Source organism: Thermobia domestica, chromosome 7 (assembly GCF_964235325.1).
Source record: "Thermobia domestica chromosome 7, izTheDome1.hap1.1, whole genome shotgun sequence".
In the NCBI taxonomy this organism is placed as follows: Eukaryota; Metazoa; Arthropoda; class Insecta; order Zygentoma; family Lepismatidae; genus Thermobia; species Thermobia domestica.
In genome coordinates, this window is record NC_137460.1 from 295,808,639 (window position 1) to 295,827,571 (window position 18,933).

Genomic DNA, 18,933 nt, shown 5'->3' on the forward strand with positions numbered 1-18,933 from the left:
TGTTCTTCCCTTAGAGTAAGTGACCATGTTTCGCAGCCATACAAAACAACAGGCATGATTACCGTTTTGTATATTTTAAGCTTCAAATTTCTCGACAGAATTCGCGACGACAAGAGATTTTGAACCGAATAGTAACACGAATTCCCTGCTTTTAGTCGACATTTAATTTCTCCGTGAATATGATTTTCCTCTGTTAATATTGATCCTAGGTATTTGCAAGTATCCACTTTATCAAAAGTATTATTTAATATTTTAACGCATCCGTAATTTGCTGTATTCCGGTCCCGACGCACTTCCATGTATTTAGTTTTTTCTGCATTTACTTCTAAACCCATGTCCCTGCAAGCGTTTAATAAGATCTCTGCATTTCTTTCTATTGTTCTCCTATCACCACCTATTAAATTTACGTCATCAGCATATGCTATAACCTGGTGAATACCGTTCAATTCTAGACCCTGGTTGCTATCTTTGATTTTCCTTATAGCGTATTCCAGAACGAAGTTAAATAATAATGGCGACAACGCATCTCCTTGTTTCAGGCCATTTTCGACGTGAAAGCTCGTGGACAAAAATTTTCCTACCTGACTTTACTTTGGGATTCATTTAAACATATTTTAATTAATCTAATTACCTTTCTCGGTATTCCAAGTTCTGTAAGAACGTTGTATAATGTTTCTCTCCTAACCGAGTCGTACGCCTTTCTAAAATCAATAAATAGTTGATGTACCGGGGTATTGTATTCCCACTTTTTTTCGAGTATTTGGCGAATGGTAAATATTTGATCGATAGTTGATCGATTTCGTCTAAATCCGCATTGATAATCTCCAATAATTTCATTTGCGTATGGGGTCAGTCTTGCTAATAGAATATTTGAAAGAATTTTATAGGATGTTGACAGAAGAGAGATGCCTCGATAATTATTACAGTCAGTTTTGTCGCCTTTCTTTTGAATTGGAACAATGATTGATTCTTTCGTGGCAGTTCTTCCTTGCTCCAGAAAAATGTATCATTAATAAGCTAATAATATGACACAACTAGTTCGTCTTGGAAACATTCAGAAGGGGTAGTTTACTCTTCTCCAACGATTTTCCCATTAACGCCTGACGCAATCTTGTTCATTTTTTATAAATAAATGTTACATAAATAACCTAAGGATATGGTATAATTCCATCATCCTAGAAAGCTAGAAGTTGTATATATTACTTTTTGGAACAAGTTTTACCCTACGATTTTGTCGAGAACGACTCAGGCAATTTTGTTCGTATTTCATAAATAGCATAACTCGTTTGTCCAGAAAAGATACACAAGGGATATTTTATTCTTGGGGACGACTTTTTTGACGATTTTCTCAGAAAGTACTCAGACGCTTTCGCTCATAGTTCACATACAATTATTTCCTTAAGAATTGTATGTGAACTATGAGCGTAGGGTACCGATTTCCTTGCAGTGCAGAATAAAAAGATGCCTATTTGAAGAAAGTGCATGCTATCACAACAGTTAGTGCGGTACTTTCTTTACCGGCAAAACGAATTTTCTTTACTCTCGCGATCATATTAAAACTAAAAATAAGTTTTATTCATTACCTTTTTACTACAAAAAATATAACAGTACAACTGTAACAGTGCTTCCTTGTAAGTTTTGAAAAGCTAATATTCCATGTTTTTCCTCCGTTTTTACTGTATTTTTTATTTTCAGTGTATCTATAAGAAGAGTGTATTTTAAATTACTGTTATTTTGACTACACAGAAACGGAGAAAAAATTAAATATTTCAACAATTACAATTTTAGAATAATAATGAAAACATTGTTGCAAATTTTGACTATATTCTTTTTCTCATTGCTTTAAAAATATAAAACTTTTTGTACATCGTGAAATTACTGTTTTATTTTTCTATAAGCAACTAAGATATGTAGGATAGCATTATAAAAAATATGCAATAAAACTACTATTCAGAAAATGTGAAACAACAATGCGGTCGTTTCCGTTCTATTTTTAACTTTAGTATATTAGAACGATACACTCAACGGCTTCTTGCTATTTTTGTTATGTAATATATGTAATAGACAGTTTTCTTTAGTTACATTTCTCTCGAAAAAATATTTCATTTTGTTTGTGCTATAATGCAGTTTCCAAAGTACCCAAATAGCACAAAATGATCGGCCCGACGTCCATAAATGGTCAGGTGAAGCTGGCCCGGACGATCGGAAAAAGGTCGTTATGTCCGCTTTTTCGACAACTTGCCGACGATTTCCCGATCATATTCGGCCAATAACGACAATCTCCCGACTGACTACCGACGACTTGCCGACCAAATATGAACAGCTCACCGACTATAAATGTGACTATTTTTGGACAATCTCCCGAGCAAATCCCGATAATACCGACCAATTACTGACGACTTGCCGACCAAAAATGGAGAGTTCACCGACGATGGACGACTATTTTTGGACCATATCCCGACCAAATAGGAATAACCTGACGACGGTAAGCGTGAGTGCTTACTAGTATCAGCTGTGGATGCCGAAACGTACCTCCCGCAGATATCCAGGGATGTAGATTCCCTATATCCGCGGGAGTTGCGTTCCAAACATCTACATCTGATAATAGTAAACGCTGTATTACATATACAGAGGACTAGATGTTATCACACAATACATATTTGATACTTACATGCAGTTTAGCTACACCGCCATTCAAAAGAAAGTTTGGCAAAAAAACTAACAATATACTTGAATTAATATGTACACTCATGTCCAAATTATTGTCCCTGTCTGTAAATATAAGAATATAATTTGATAACGACTTCGCCCGGTATTTCTCATAATGCTAGTAGGTGTGTGTTAGGCAAAGACATGTATGTGGCAAATTTCATGTCAAACGAGCAGTAAATAAAAACAATAAAACGAAAAAAAAACTTTCTTGTCCATTTAGTAACATTTTGTTTTACTCATTCTAATTTTGGTACTTATAATTATTTTCCTATGACATTTACCACAAATATACATTTCTCGATTATACACATACTACCAGTAATAAAAGTACCCTGCAAGATTGCTATCAAGTTATATTCTTACAAGAAGACAGTTATAGATACGCGATAATCATTTTGGACATGAGTGTACGTTTACATTACATTTAACATTAATCCTTCTCTAAATTTCGACGCCTATGTTTCGGCTGCGTTCATGTGCGGATACGGAGTAATTATAATTTTCTAATGTCGTAATTATAGGATATAAGATTATTTTTATAAGGTCTTACAAAGCAATGAAAAAATACATTTGGAAAGAAATATACATGAACTTTTATTCTTTAGTTTCACAGAAGAAATAATAATAAAATTGGTTAAAAGAAATGAAACATACATTTATGTGCAGAAGCCGCATTTGTTTATAGTGATGTACATACTATATATTTCAGCAGATGTTTTGAAAAAACAAAACGGTACAAGAAGTCATATAAAAATACAAAAATACAAATTGCAAATAAAAACTGAACGTAATGTGTCTGTTTAGTATGCATATTCTCTTTTTCGAAACAATTATTAAACATATTAGTAGAATCGCAGTTTCAGTTGAAGCTTGAGTTCTACGTGTAAGATATTCTACTGAACAGACTGATCATGTTCAATAATGTGTGTACAAGTAAAAATCAGAAGCATACCTGTTACACCTATTTATAGAAGTTTACATAGCATAGATTAACTGAAGAATTGACAACGCATAAAACTAAACATTAGATGTTCTTAAAAATAAAAGAAAAAAAATGAATGCTCATTTACCGAAAATATCTCACTACCTAGCCCTCTATGAAAAAAAAAATCGCACAAAACTCAACTTGCTTTCAAGTCCTCCTTCCGCATTTAAATGTGAGAGTTAATAAAAGCTCTTAACAAAACTGAAACTTCAAGTAAACCAGTTTGTAATTAAGTTACAAGAATACTATTTTAATCATTACTAGACTATTGTTACATAAAAACTAAAATCATCCCCGGAAATCAAGTAGAATTTAACGAACTTCTCGTTGTGCAGAGTCTACCAAGGAATCTTTGATTTTTCATTTCTTGTGAATAATGCAAAATCAACGTTCAATATGAAAAATGTGAAAAGTAAGACTTAGTCCTGGCAAAAACCTCTATAACTATGCTGGAAAAATATGTAACAAAACAGATACATTTTGGATATCCTTGTTATCAGGGATACTCGAAATGTCCATTGCGTCAACAAATTTTCCTAGCACCCGTAATACCATATTTTACAGATTTTCGTCTGTACTGTAACTCGTAAATTTCAAATTTTTCATTTGGAACGTTGATTTTTCATTTTTTGTAACATACCGGAAAATCGTGTGTGTCCTGGAAGAATCTATGATGAGAAGTCTTCATACATGACATATACGCATTAGTAAAAATGTTCCATGTTACAGAAAGGAATGCAAACATATGCCGATTCATCTGAAAAGTCTGGAATAAGAGGGCACTTTTTATGTAAACAATCTTGTGTATAACTTGTACATCTTGTGTATATACTTTTTATGTATAACTTGTACATTGACTTACAATTGTAACAACACACTGAAACGAGTTCTTAACACACTGAAAAATTTGGTTACTTTTGGCACCATGTTATTTTTCTTACACAATAACAACGCGTTCCGTTTCAGGGTGTTGTGGCTCTTTTCGACCACGACCAGTTTTCTGTCTACGCGCTTCACGTCCACTATCCCTGTCTTTAACGTGGCGAAACCCGTTCTGTATTACGGAATGCACTTCACATTCGGAAGCATTCAATGCGTTTGGGCTTCTCCGAACTGCACCTAAAAACAATTACAAAGAAATTAGTGTTGCGATTCTGTTAACATATCCTAAAATATATTACATGTAAAATACAATGTGAAGAAATTGATACACTCTTCAGGAAATCTGTGGAGCACTGACTTTTAAATTTGATCGGTATACTACAATCAGGAATTAAGTTCTATGCTGATGGATTTTTTTTTCTAGCTCCTATCTACTACCTCACATACTTTTCGGGAGATTGGGACAAATGCATCTGATTCACTGGACTAACCTCGTTGAAACGTTTACACCGTCTAGTCTGGGAGGGTTATTTATGTAACTATAGTTGTCCATTCACGGGTGGGCTTTCGTCTAGTTATTCTTAAAGGAGCAGTTCGACTTAGAAATGCATTTTTTACAATTTATTTCCACTTGTAGAGTTGAAAATTCTAAAAGGAATGGTGTTTGATCGCGATACGTTCAGTCGTTAGCGAGTAACATAGGAAGAAAGATTTTGAGATGACGTCATAGGTGGTCAAGGAGCGAGATCAGGCTTACTTATTACACAGTGCCAAGCATTTCGTTTGTGAGAGGTGCGGTGGCATGTTCTAAGTGCGGTTTCCTTTTCCAGAACTGATTGCAAAGACTTACATATATCATCTGCATGTAGAAAATTATATCTGATGGTGGGCTGTACAAACGTTTTTATAATATAAAACGTATCCTATAAAGCATGAGTTCAGCGTTTCAAAAAAAAAAAAAATAAATAAATAAATAAATAAAAAATAAAAAAAAAATAAATCGAAACCAATATCATGTAAATAGATGGCGGACGAGATTGTTGCAACACCTAAGTACCTTTTCTTTAATCATTCTTCCGATTCCCAAATATAAGTATGTTCATTTTCACATTTGATTGCAATTTTTAAACCTGACCCTATAATTTTGTGCTTCAAGGTATGTACAGGAGCGCAACATATGAGGCAAAAATGAAACGAAAACCACTTCACCGGTTAAATTTCTTTTATTCGCATAGCTGTCCATGGAACAACTCTCATCATCCGTTTCATCGTCATTGTCACATGATACAGAGAAATTAAACGATGAATCAACGTCTTGAGGAACAGTCATCGTCACTGATTCCTTCTACAAGCCGGTATATTTCACTCCCTAATTCACATTGTATAGCTTATTTCTAAAGCAGTATCTTCAGAATCATGGGTGACATCGTCTCTATTACCCTCTAATGCCTCGTCTTGACTACAACCGTCAATTGTACGTTGGTAACTGGACATAGATCCGTGCTTGTTCAAAGGTTCGGATTTTAAACCTTTCGATAATACACTTGGAACAGCATTCTTTCTCAGTTTGCGTGTAAATAATTCTCCTGGCATTAGCCAGAAGTGGATCTAGACGGTAAAAACTCAGGGGGGGGGAGTCAGAACCCAGACTATGATAGGTATATCATGTTTACTAAAAACTTTCAAAAATATCTTAATAATAGCTTAAATCAATTTTGTAACTCAAAAACTGGGGGGCCTAGGCCCCCGGCCCCAGCCTAGATCCGCCACTGGCATTAACTTTTCTTTCAGTAAACTTGACTTCTCGAAGGCAGGCTCTTCAAGATGTTTGGAACACGAGTGATTTTATTTGGTACATTTTCTCCCCATTGATTTTCTTGAGCCATAATTTATATCGATCTGGTGATTTCTCACGACTTGGAAACGTAAAAAAGTCACTTTATGTCCTCAGCTTTAATTGCACAAGAATTACACCGAAAATACAGCAGGTGTTAGGCATTTCTACTTCACTTCACAGACATAGCACGCGCTGTACTAACACATGTTTTCTACTTTACACTAGTGTTTCTTTCAAAAAAAAAAAAAAAATCCGGGGGAGGGGACACTTAGTATTCGGAGAGGCACATTATTTTTACACAGTACTATTATATTTATTATATTATAGACGTATTATTTTGGTCTGCTCCGGGGGAATCTCTCAGAGCTCCGGGAGACAGTGCCACCCTAAAAACATGTCTTGCAGAAACACTGTTTCGCACAACAAACGTAATTACTGCTCTCTCTCTACTCTCTTATATACTAATGCTGTAGGAAAAACAACTAACTAAAACGTCCCTTAAGAATTCAACACAGAGCAAGGCTGCTAACAAATCCAAAACACAATCTATTAAATCCAATGCACTATTAAAGGTTTATCAGCTGCGTACAAAGCAATGGTTGCTGACTCACATTGAGTTTCTCGCGTATCCCACCCGTGACGTCAGCGTTTACGATTCATCAAAAACAAATGGTTGTAGAAGCTGAACGAGACGGCCTATCAAGATATAAAAAATACTGGTCTCTTATTTTTTGTTACTCCTTCTATTGTACCAAACTTGTTTTTAACTCGAACTGCTCCTATAAATAACACTACCTTATTATAGGAAATTGTTGACTAATATAAAGCAACGTGTTCTTACGTGATGTTATCAATCACCGGTAGTTATTTTTGTTTTGACTCAAGATTAATTTCACAGGATTCAATTAATTTTTAATTACCGAGATTTGGATTGGCCGGGATAGTAAGAAGGTGACAAGAACGCCCTATTAATACGGTAAGATTGGGACATATGCTTGGTGCTGCTGAGGAAAATCCTGGAAAATCTCTGCAAAGATAACCTTATCCTCTTGATGCTTATTTCTGTCTTGCAGGTATGTCGAATTTATGTAAAATGATGTTCCGAAAGACGTCAGTTGCATTAATACCAGTAATAGGTATATTGAATTTTTAATTTTTAAAAGGCTTTAAGTAGCTTTGACTCACACCGATGAAACCCACGCACATAGTGGTTCTTCAACACAAAACCTACATGGCACGGGCCGGGATCAAACCAAGGACTCTATGCACCAGAGGCGAGCGCTCTACCAATGAGCCAACGCGGCTCCAGTAAATTTACTTGTAAGAATGCTACCATAAAAACAACTACAGCCTCTAAAGTACAGACGGTAAAGGTAACATATTTGTCATAAACATATTTAGGAACAAGCACAAGGAATAAAAGATGAATACATGATATTCATCCTGACAAGTAACATTCCAACATGAAGTAAAACGTATAGAGAAAAAAACTTCTAAAATGCAGTACATGACATTAACTTACCCTAAAATAGTCGTTAATGTTGTAAGAAAATTATTTTATTATCCTATTCCACCTAAACAACAGTAAAACGAAAAAATGTATGTTCAGCAATTTACAGTTCCAGTAAAATCAAAAATCTGATGACGCTAATTAAACGCAACCAGTCAATCAAATCACCTAAATTATGCAAACTAATTCAATTGGATCCAGTCATAAAATACAATCAACTGGATCCAATCATAACTAACTACTTGCATGCATAGTTTACTGACAGAAATCTTAGCATCCACACTCGCGACAGATGCTTTTGTTGCATGCATGCATGCGGAGTTCACTAGTAGAAGTTGGAGAGCGGTCGCTCCTCAACGGTTGGAAGGCGGGACTATCTCTGGACCTGACAGTCAAAATATTCTTTTCTTTTCTTTCGTTACAGTATACAGAAAACACATTATTGGTATTATTAATGTTACCTATTAAATTACAGTCCAAACATTAAAACTGAACGGATTTCCTTCTACCTAGCCATGGGAGATATACGGAACCAAAAATGCATTTAAATCGCACGAGAAAAATGCACCTTGACAGGAATGGAACAGGAACTGTCCAAAGAATCTGAAACAACAGCAAGATTTAACAGTCGAGAGTTTGAATAAATTTTAAGGTCCTTCTGCAACTTTGGTTCACACCGGATGGATGGATGGTGATTGATGGAATGGAAGATGAAGGGAAGGAAACGGAAGAACTACTAGAAACCCCACGCACATAGTGTTGTCCACAAACCCACATGGCATGAGCTGGGACCAATCCGGGTCTCCACGCACCAGAGGTGAGCCATTTGAAGTATGTATCCTACAGCTTTAAAAATGTTAAAATTTCATGATCCTTATAGTGGAGCTCTCATTTGAAACTCGCTACACACAGACAAGCCACCGGTGAGGCCTTCCTTACAGAGTATTAGAAGCCTACAACTGAAAGCAACCTGAATACTCACCTAGTAGAATATCCATTCATTTCAGGTACCTGAGAGGTTTCTTCTGGTTGTGATTGCCTGTCCAGTTAAATTGAAGTGCCAAATTATTGCAGAATAGTTTTTCCAATATTCTTCGTACGATGTGTTGTACCTTTCTTCCTCCTACAAGGCTCAGTTGTAGCTCCTGCAATAAAAACACGTAGACATTTAGAGCGAAATTTGACGTAGATCACATGCAGAAGCATATCATTTGAAATATATATATGAAAAACCCAAGTAAAATTGCGTAATATTCGCTGCCAGGAACAATTCAAATCGTACATATTAATTGTCTATGTACAAGGACACAATCAAGAGATGAAGGCACACCCAATTTCGAACAAAGATGCCCTCGGATGACATGAAGATAAATATGTTCGTTCTCTTGACCTTCAGCAGGTAATGCAGGTACAAGATGCTTAAATTCTGTTTAATGCTTTGCAAAATGCAACTTTATAACCTACTTTCACACACTTAACTGACTGCATAACCTACTTACGCATTTAATGCATGCACTTAATGTTTGTTCCAATGCGCTGCTCGAAAGTTTCCTCAAGGACATACCTACTTTTCCGAAGAACTAACTACCACTTACATGTCACATACAAAAACTTCTCAACGGTAAAACATCACAGTGAATTTCTGAGAAAACTTTACATGAAATTGGTATGTCTCCAGGACATATTGCACTTTGGAGAAATAAAGTGGAATCCAATATGAGAGACGTTATGTCTAATATGCTTTACAGATGTACTACTTGAGCTCATGCAGGGTGTCCACTAAAATTCCAGACCTTTTCTTGACACGAGCTAGAATTGAGCCGGGGCTTGACGCGCAGAAGTCAGTGGCCATACATTAATTAGTAGCACAGGTATTTTCTTCCCAATTATTAGAGACATGTTTTGAGGTATTCAAGGTGTAAATAACAACTTTTCCTCCAACATGAGCGTGTTCCATATCTTCGAAAGCTCGCAAGATTTCATGTACAATAAACTCAATTTCAGCTTAATATTGACCAACAAAGAGCACTGTTAACCCCTTAACACGTTCGCTGCTGAGGACGCCTATCGGCGTCCAGTACTGAATTTGGCATATGCGCCGGACGCCTCTCGGCGCTTGTCCCTGCAGCTGATTCACTTTCCCGCCAGCGCTAGTGCAGGTATTGGTGCAAGGTGCAGGTGCAAGTGAATCAGCTGCAGAGACAAGCGCCGAGAGGCGTCCGGCGCATATGCCAAATTCAGTACTGGACGCCGATTGGCGTTCTCAGCAGCGAACGTGTTAACTGTTTATGGCGTATATATACTCCATAACGGAAGCTACTTTACACTGTGTAGTTTTCTTGTGGAAGTCGCTTCCACACTGCGTAGTGTTTTGCAGTCGCTTAGTTCACAAAGAAATGGCTCTGGTGTTTATCCTGAGATGTATCGTTCTTCTTCTTCTTGCTATACTACTACTACAACTACTGCTGCTGCTATTACTACTAATAATAATGATGGTAGTATTAGTAGTTGTTATAATAGTAGAGTGGAGTAAAGTTTACGACTGTGCTTCCTGCGGTCGTTATGTAATGTTGTTACTAGTACTACAATAATAGCTCACCTGAGAAGTTTACAAAGAAAGAATAAGGATTACGTAAAACTAATTGTATTTACAATTATGTGATGTTTTCTGTATGGAAAAAAAATGTAAACTTACAAGAATCTCCTCATTGTCCGATGAACATAGTAACCACCCTTCCACTCTATTAATGTCCTCCACAGTTTTACAAGGTAGTTTTATGTATTCAAAGAAAGATCTGGTAGCCTCTGGTTTGGGAGCAAAATTTTCTATAATAGTTTTCTGCTGCTCGCTCCCTTCTTCCAGCTTTCTTTCAATTTTTGCAAGGTGGCGGGAAATCACTGCCAAATAGTTTTCGTCCAATTCGAAATGCCTTTCATTTGAGCTATGATTTACAGCTAATGAACTTCCTTCACCTAAAATTAAAATGGGATAAAAATAATGGTCGGAATGCAATTGGAAAATACAGACTAACTTACAAGATGAGAGCACAGTTGGGAAATTGTCGAATCAGTCTTCCAGTAGTGGTACTTAAAATTTATTAAGTCGCACTGCCAATACAAAATAGCGAAACTCTTCCTAAACTTAGCCCCACATATTACCACTTTTTACACGAGATATTCTCTCGACCACTGTTCGAAGTGGAAAAAGCAGAGGCGGTATGTTCTATTTCGATTTTGACGACATACCGGCTATCTAAATATTGAAATACAATGATGGTACGTTGCCTAAAAGATTGAATGACTAAAAACCAGTCAAGAATTTCTTTGTAGTTACGGGAGGGAGGACCATGGGAAGACTTTGATCCCCTACCAACAACTTTCTGAAAAAAATAAAAATATTCGATTATGTTGCATTACAGAGAATAACATGTTTCACATACTTTTTTGAAGAATGAATTTCCTGACTCTTTTAGATTTTTCCCGAGTGTTCACAAACAATTCTCCGTCCTCTTATTTACTTTGTTCTATATTGTACCTATTACAAGCACATGCTAAAGTTTCAAGAGTTTCTGTGTTTCAATGAGAATGGCATTTAATTTTTAACAGCCTTCTAATCACCCCACTCTAATAGCCATCTATCCTTCTGACTTTATTAAAAGATACACAAACACAGTTTACACAAAACAGTAATGGATGATTAAACAAATAGAACTTATCCTATACAACTCATGGCTTATCACATATTTCTATAATCTGCATTAAATTATTGTTTAAAACTTTACTGTTTCCACATATACATCGCTAAGATGTAATGAAAACCTAATATGTTATTTGCATATTAGGAACTATTGAAGGTACGAATAAAAATGTGAAGGAAGAGCTAGGTTTATCATAAGAACACACACATATATATATATAGGATGGATAGAAATTTTAAGGGCGAATTCCACGGACTAAAACAAGAATAATGTTCTTCTCGAAAAAATTCAAAGTTTCGCAGCTAGACCTGTGCAAACTATAGTGGCGTCGTTATAAATGTCGTAATATCTCTAATAATGACGCAAGCCGTACCAATTTAGCAAATCACAGCGGAAGTTGTAACCAATGGCTCTATTTTTAGCAAACTTTATGATTGGATAATGCTGCTTGGATTTGTTCACATGCCTTATTAAGCCATACCAATGTTGTGACAAATGAATTTGTACGTAGGGAAAATTCTCTATGCACCACTCCCTTAATCAAAAAGTTTGCTGGAATAGATGGATTGGATACACCTTCGAGTGTGGTTCCCTAAAGCGAAAAGTCTTGCCTTAACTAGATGTTTTACTAAAATGAAATCATGTGGTACCGTAATTTATCCATTTTTGTGAACATTGATGTGTTATTCTAGTGGTAGCTTGCAATGATTTAAACAAACTTACTGGCAGATGATAAAATCAGGTGTTCAGTAGCCTCGTTCCGATTAACAAGTTGGTCAGTCCTTACGCGAATATCCAATTCAGATGACGACCTGGTGCAATCTAATGACGCACTTGGTGGTGTTGGGAATTTCAGTTGATTTTTATCTATAATGCGCATTCTTTTCTCACGTTCATCATCAGATCTATCTGAATCACTTTCCGAACATGACAATATTCTCTTCCTTATTCTTCGTTTTTTCTTCTCCCCTTCTTCTATTGCGGATTGTAATTCTGAATCGCTTTCTGCTTGCTTCAATTTCTGTCTGGCTTTAAGAATGTCATCTGAAAAGAAAATTGTTATGAACAACTATTGTAATTTCAGACGAAAAGTACATTAAAGAGCCAAAAAATTATAACCGCCGCTTTCAAAATGAACCATATTTGGTTGACGTCAGGAAAATGGACAAGGATCGGTTACTCGCCGTGCGTATTAGGAGACAGTCTGCTGTGATATATCGGAGTTTGGCAAAGGGATGAATCTACTATACATCTGAACTACACAGCCGTGACTGACAATTACCGTAAGAGATCTTCATATCACAGCATACCTTATCATCGATACTATCTTTTTCATATAAGCTAAAATAGTATTACGCAGGAATTTAGAGCTGCAGAACATTTTTCGAAAGTGACAATGGCACCTTGACAACAGGGACGTAGTGTCCATTAAGGCTATAAGGCTTAGCCTATCCATTTATTTATACATCAGCCTGAAATGTTGCTTTTGGACATTGATACAATTAATTTTATTAAAATGGATTTATTTTATGATGCGCTGTTTAAACATCATGCGAGAATAGTTGGAAGCTTCTGCAAGAACGCATTGTATGCTATGGGTCGCTAGCCTTCCGCTTTTCTTATGTAATCCTGAAAATGGGGCGGTGCCAGGGCCGGCGCGAGGGGGGTCGAGCCGTGCCACCGCCCAGAGCGGCAAAATTTGAATAAGAAGAGAATACTATCAAAATATAATGCTTCGTAATAGGCTCACATGGAAAAATAAAATTGTGTTCACCTGAGAATGTAATTGAACTTACTTCACTCACATTCAAGAAAATACTCACTCAGGAAATTCAGAGCATTCCTCCTCGTTTTCAATTATCAAACTACTAGCCACAGGTATCTCGTTCAATATTTCCCTTGCAGCGGTGTAGATAGGATTTTGAGCTAGAGTGCATAAGATTATCACGGTGTCTTTTTATATTTTTTTCTATTCAATAATGTTCTAACGCTTCGCTCCAAGTATGCAAAATGTACACTCCCACTTGAGACAGGCCGTTCTAGCCTGTAACGTCTGGAGACATTTAGGTTCTAACAGCGTTTTTGACCAATTTACAAATTGTTCATTCCGAATATAGTAAATCGTACAGCGTATTATTTCTTGAGAAATGTTTCATTTTTTGTATAGCTAAAAAAAGTTTATGACTTTTTTTTCTGCGTCAGTTCAACGTTAGGCCATACTAAAGGAACATATTAGTAGTCTCACTTTAAAATCATTATCCACCACAAGGTGGGAGAGCCGAATTGATGTTCTGACTCAGTTATCAAATATAGGAAGTTTATGATGCCTTACTTCAAATAAGTAATGACAATAGAACCGATAGAATGGTCGCCCACGACGCTCTGTGTATAGCAAACCAGCTGAGTTACTTTTCTTTCCTTTACTCACTCGTTGTCTGATATGACTTTAAAGCATTGATTCTCATGTGTTGGATGCAGCAGGATTTCTTGAAAATATGTCTGGGTACTTTGAGAGGAGCAGAAATTATGCAAAGTTTAAATCTTACTTAGTTGATGCGATGGACTTGGCATCAGTATTAGATACGGGTGATCCACTGATACGTGATACAGTGCAAGCTCGAAGTCGAAAGAAGAGACAGTTTCAGTACGAGGCAGAGGATGAAGCTACTGAAAACATCCACAAACAAGATAGATTTTTATTACAAAGTTCTAGAAGTGATTGTGTTAGCTTTTAAGAGAAAGATTTGAGCAACTTAAACATCGCAGCGAGTATTTCAATTTTCTTTGTGATATAAGTAATCGTAAAGATACAGCCTACAACCTGAACTTTTTGTCTGAAAAGTGTACTAAACTTACCACCATTTTAACACACGAAGAATTGAAAGATATTAACCCCAGTGATTTGAAAGACAAACTGAAAGTGTTATCCACTATAATTAAGCCTGTGAAAGTTCACAAATAATAATAATAATAATAATAATAATAATAATAATAATAATAATAATAATAATAATTAAGGAACATTACTTTGCTCCCAATGTTAGTATTGCACGTAGAATTTTGTTAATCTTGCCTGTAACAGTGGCAAGTGGAGAAAGAAGTTTTTGGAAACTTAAGTTTATTAGAAACTATCTACACTCTTCTATGTCTGAAACACGCTTGAGTGGTCTAGCGACGATATTAATAGAACACAAATTGGCTAAAACATTGGACTACGCAATGTGCTAAAGGAATTTGCTCATATCAAAGCAAGAAAAGTTTCTTTCAATTAAGGTATGTTAAATTTATGTATGTCTATTGTGTTTTAATACATTATAAAGCTTAGGCTAATCACTTAAATTTACCATAATATCTGATTTACTGTATTATCTTATTGCTCCATACTCTATTGAAAACGCCTTTTGATATAAAATAAGCCTAAAACTTAAAATTCTTAGTCATGACTAAAGTATATTTTTAAAATTTTATTTTCTGTATGCGCTGCTCTATATTACAGATATACAGCAAAATCGAGGATACTGAATATTGTGTCAGTATAGAGTCGTTTAAATATTACGTGAGCATTCCAGAAAGGTAGTTCATTTTTTTTTGTTTACTTTTCCATTTTATACATGTTTTTAAATGACACTTGAACGTCATCTGTCAAAATAAGGTTTGCGGATTAAAGGGGCGGCATGTGAAAGCAACGCCCAAGGCGGCAAAATTGCTAGCGCCGGCCCTGGCGGTGCTAACCGCTCTCCCGTCACCTTCAGCAGACGAAAACCATGAGGAATACATAAATTCAACACGATGCAACGAAAGTGGACGAATGCTGACGAAAGGCTAGCCTTCCGGGTGTTTGGGGAAACAAAAGCGACAGGACGCGGTCTTGTAAGAAAGTATAAAACAGAGAGACTATGAAAAATTTAGGAGCTCGCATTCAGTCACAAGTTCTGATAAAGAAAGAAAAAGATAATAAATCTTTGGATAGTACTAATACATCAGGGACCTTATTGCGTACCGGTTTGCATTATCGCAGCATAAAATTTGCATTTTAGTTGGCAATAATTGATCCAGCAGTTATAATTGCTTGTTGTATTTTTGCTCTATGTTGCGACCCGCAAGTTTTGCGAAGATTGATACTGAATGAGGCCTCTGATGAGGATTTTTTTTATTTTTTAATTTTTTTTTAACTTTCAATCTAAAAATAGCTTTTTCTGTAAAAATCATCAATTGACTGTGAGCTGCAGCACATTAGTATGCTGATATATGATGTTGTGGATGAAGTGGTTAAGTTTGTGTCTATGATTTGGGGAATTTAAAATTAACATAGCTCTATATCCGTTTTCATTTGTTTCTTTGAAATAGTAATACAGTGTATGTGTGATATGCGAGTATCGCATATGTAAGGAAACCGTATATGTAAGGGTAATATGAAGCAGAACAACTCTTATACTTTTTCCTGCGTTGTATGAAAAACAGATTGCATGAATTAGCATTTTTCTGTCAAGCATTACAGCCAAGTCCGTAGTCAGAACACTAAGACGTGATCGTTTAGATAAGAGCGGGATAGTTTCTTTGGGGGGGGGGGGGGCAACTTGAATTCACTTTACATTCATATATACATACAACAAACAATTGCAAGTTTCAGGGAACTGGACCCCTCCTAGGCACCATCTAGCTACGAATCTAGTTTCAGCATACCCATGTCAAAACTTCACGCTACGTTACTGCTTGACAATACATTATCACACAAACGTGATAAAGTGTGAAAAATGACCAAAATATCCCAGCAAAAAGAAACAACTTCTTTTCGAGTTCATTCATCTCTAGGTCCTACCTACAAGGACTAACTGGAAAATTCCTACCCTTCAAAGGGCTGTGGCATCAAAAAGTACTTTATATATATATATACATGGTGTTTCAAAACAACACCAACAACGTTTGGGAGGTGAATCCTGACACCAAAATAAGACAAAAACTATAGTCCATCCTGGGTGCACAAACATGTGATAGCTGCATAATTACAGTACAACATTTCCTCTGCACTTCGTTGTTCGCCAGAGCACAACAGATTACTAAAGTATAGTGTTCATTTTCTTTATCCTTCATCTTACGGCTTCCCTGCGCCTCTTTAGACAACATGTCTGTTTCTTTGAATTGATATTAGCATCCTAAACAAGCAGATGAACTGCTAAGGGCGGACGGAGTCTACAGTATTTGTTAACGGGCACTGGAAATAAACCATTGCGTTCGATGGACACCGTTGAGACTTGAACCCGTGAGTAGGCGGCAGATGCACAGAAATAGATATTACCCTACTCACCAATATTATACGCTATACACCAATCCTCCTTAATAAATAAATAAAAAAAATCATACTTAAATATGCAATATTCGACATATAGCTATCACTACCACTACTACTTCCTATTACTACTATTACTAGGAGCTTTTATTTTACTTTCGGTCGAAAATCAGGCAAATCAGGTGGACGGTCAACTTCAGACTCGTTACAGAAAGATAGCAATTAGGCCTAACTTCACTTCCTATCCTCCATGGTTTCTCACCACCACTATGGTGGAAGAACATATAGTCCCACGTATATCTACGTATTTCATCCTAAATACAATGGCTCGTGACTCCGAAAGTTATCCTCCTTGCGTTTCCCCACTCCAACACACTATTCTTAATATCACGTTTCTCATATAAATTTGACTTTACTTGGTGTAGATAAACTGATCCGAACCCAAAATCGTATTGATTCTGTTGGACGCAGTAAGGATACTATGCCGATATAAAAATAGCCTTGTACATATTCAACCATAGGCCTACCTCCTTCCTTTCTCGTTCGAGATGCAAAGACCATAAATGAAGATTTTATAGTGATCACAATTTACAATTTTGTTGGTTTCGCTATTGAATCCACGAAGTCACTCCTGTAAAGGATTACGCAACTGGAGTCACACCAAGTCATTATTATTATTTAAAATTGTTATAAAGAATGACGAAAATTAGCTTGGAATTACTCGAGCAGAAGGTTCTATCAAATTTTGACTCATCTCTTACATTTTCGGGTTAGATTAGAGCTTTATATTTCTTTTAACAGAACATGCACTAAATAAGAAGCTCCATTACTACTTGCAGATTGAATTCAGGAGGGCTCAGTAAATATAGTGTGACATATGGCATAAAAACTACAGTGCATAAAATATGAACCCACTTGCACTATGTGTGCATTAGAAAGCACGAATGCTATCCAACAGAATTAGGGCAGGAGTGCAGCAGTGGGAACTAGCGGTAACGAGGAAATACGTCCGTAGAGAGCAGGCGCGTCAGCGATGGGAAGTATACGCATAAACGAGGATAATGGAAGAAGACACATACAATACTTTCACTATTACTCAAAATTCGGGTTCACTCGAGCAAACGGTTGTACTGAAAACAAACTTTATAGGTAAAATACGATGTAAAACACTTTTCATAAAAATAGAAGATTGTGAATATGAGTAATTTCTGTTCTTGTATATCATATTGAAATATATTTTGAATGGCAGTGAACGTATTCTAAGTGTAACTATTTACTGGAGCGGAAGAATACAAAAATGCGAAGGTGGAAATAACCGGCAGGAATGCTTTGTTCGTGTTAGCATTGGACGTTTGCGATGGAAGTAATGCAAACATACGATTTTATTACAAAGAATTGTGTGATAAGCGCGATATGTCAGAAAGTTTTTGCAGCGTCATGATATGTTGAAACGTAAAATCTACTGTGCGAAGTGTGGCAAAGAAGTAAAAACAGACGAATATCTCCTCGCAGCGGGAAAGCGTTCCATTTCTCCCCTTTGAACTCGGGGTAACAGTCTACATGAGAACCCCCTGATCTGCGTTTCTTCTGTTCTATTACCACTTCTACATGAAATACCATAAATTTTCTACGTAGTGCAATAGTAAGAAGTATCCATGTGCACAAGACATGCGATATGCGTTAAATTCCCCCCCCCTCATACCTCAGTCATAGATAAAGTACAAGGGCACTACACATGCAGATATAAAGTACAGGTACATTCTTTTTTATTGTCGTATCAGTCGATAAGTAAATAAAAGTCGCTTTGTTACCCCCTTTGTAAGTTCGTACATACTCAATGAATAATCCCTAAAAGTATGAGCGTCCTGCTCCTTCTGAAACTGATGCAGCTTCATGTATACTATATCCTTATTGCGGATATTTTATGTACTTTTCCACTCTTCTCGCTAGTGCGTATGCCCTATATCGCTGACGCGACTGCTCCTTGACGCACCCTCTCTCTCCGCTCGGGTCCCCCTGCTG

The 18,933-nt window shown here is 36.4% G+C and overlaps 1 protein-coding gene across 2 annotated transcripts in view; it reads right to left on the bottom strand.

The window, feature by feature from the left end:
* Positions 1 to 2,930: 2,930 nt before the first annotated feature.
* The window catches only part of LOC145691075 (uncharacterized), a 45,332-nt gene continuing 29,329 nt past the window's right edge, over positions 2,931 to 18,933 (bottom strand). Inside the window, exons 3-6 of one of the 2 annotated variants that reach the window (XM_081766739.1) lie at positions 12,348 to 12,668; positions 10,622 to 10,899; positions 8,909 to 9,071; positions 2,931 to 4,816 (exon numbers count right to left, since the gene is read on the bottom strand). In XM_081766739.1, the coding sequence (XP_081622865.1) occupies positions 8,925 to 9,071; positions 10,622 to 10,899; positions 12,348 to 12,504 (582 nt within the window). In that variant the 5' untranslated portion in view covers positions 12,505 to 12,668 and the 3' untranslated portion in view covers positions 2,931 to 4,816; positions 8,909 to 8,924. Of the gene's footprint in view, positions 4,817 to 8,908; positions 9,072 to 10,621; positions 10,900 to 12,347; positions 17,962 to 18,933 lie in introns of those variants that run through there. The other variant, XM_081766740.1, reaches the window with a different exon arrangement.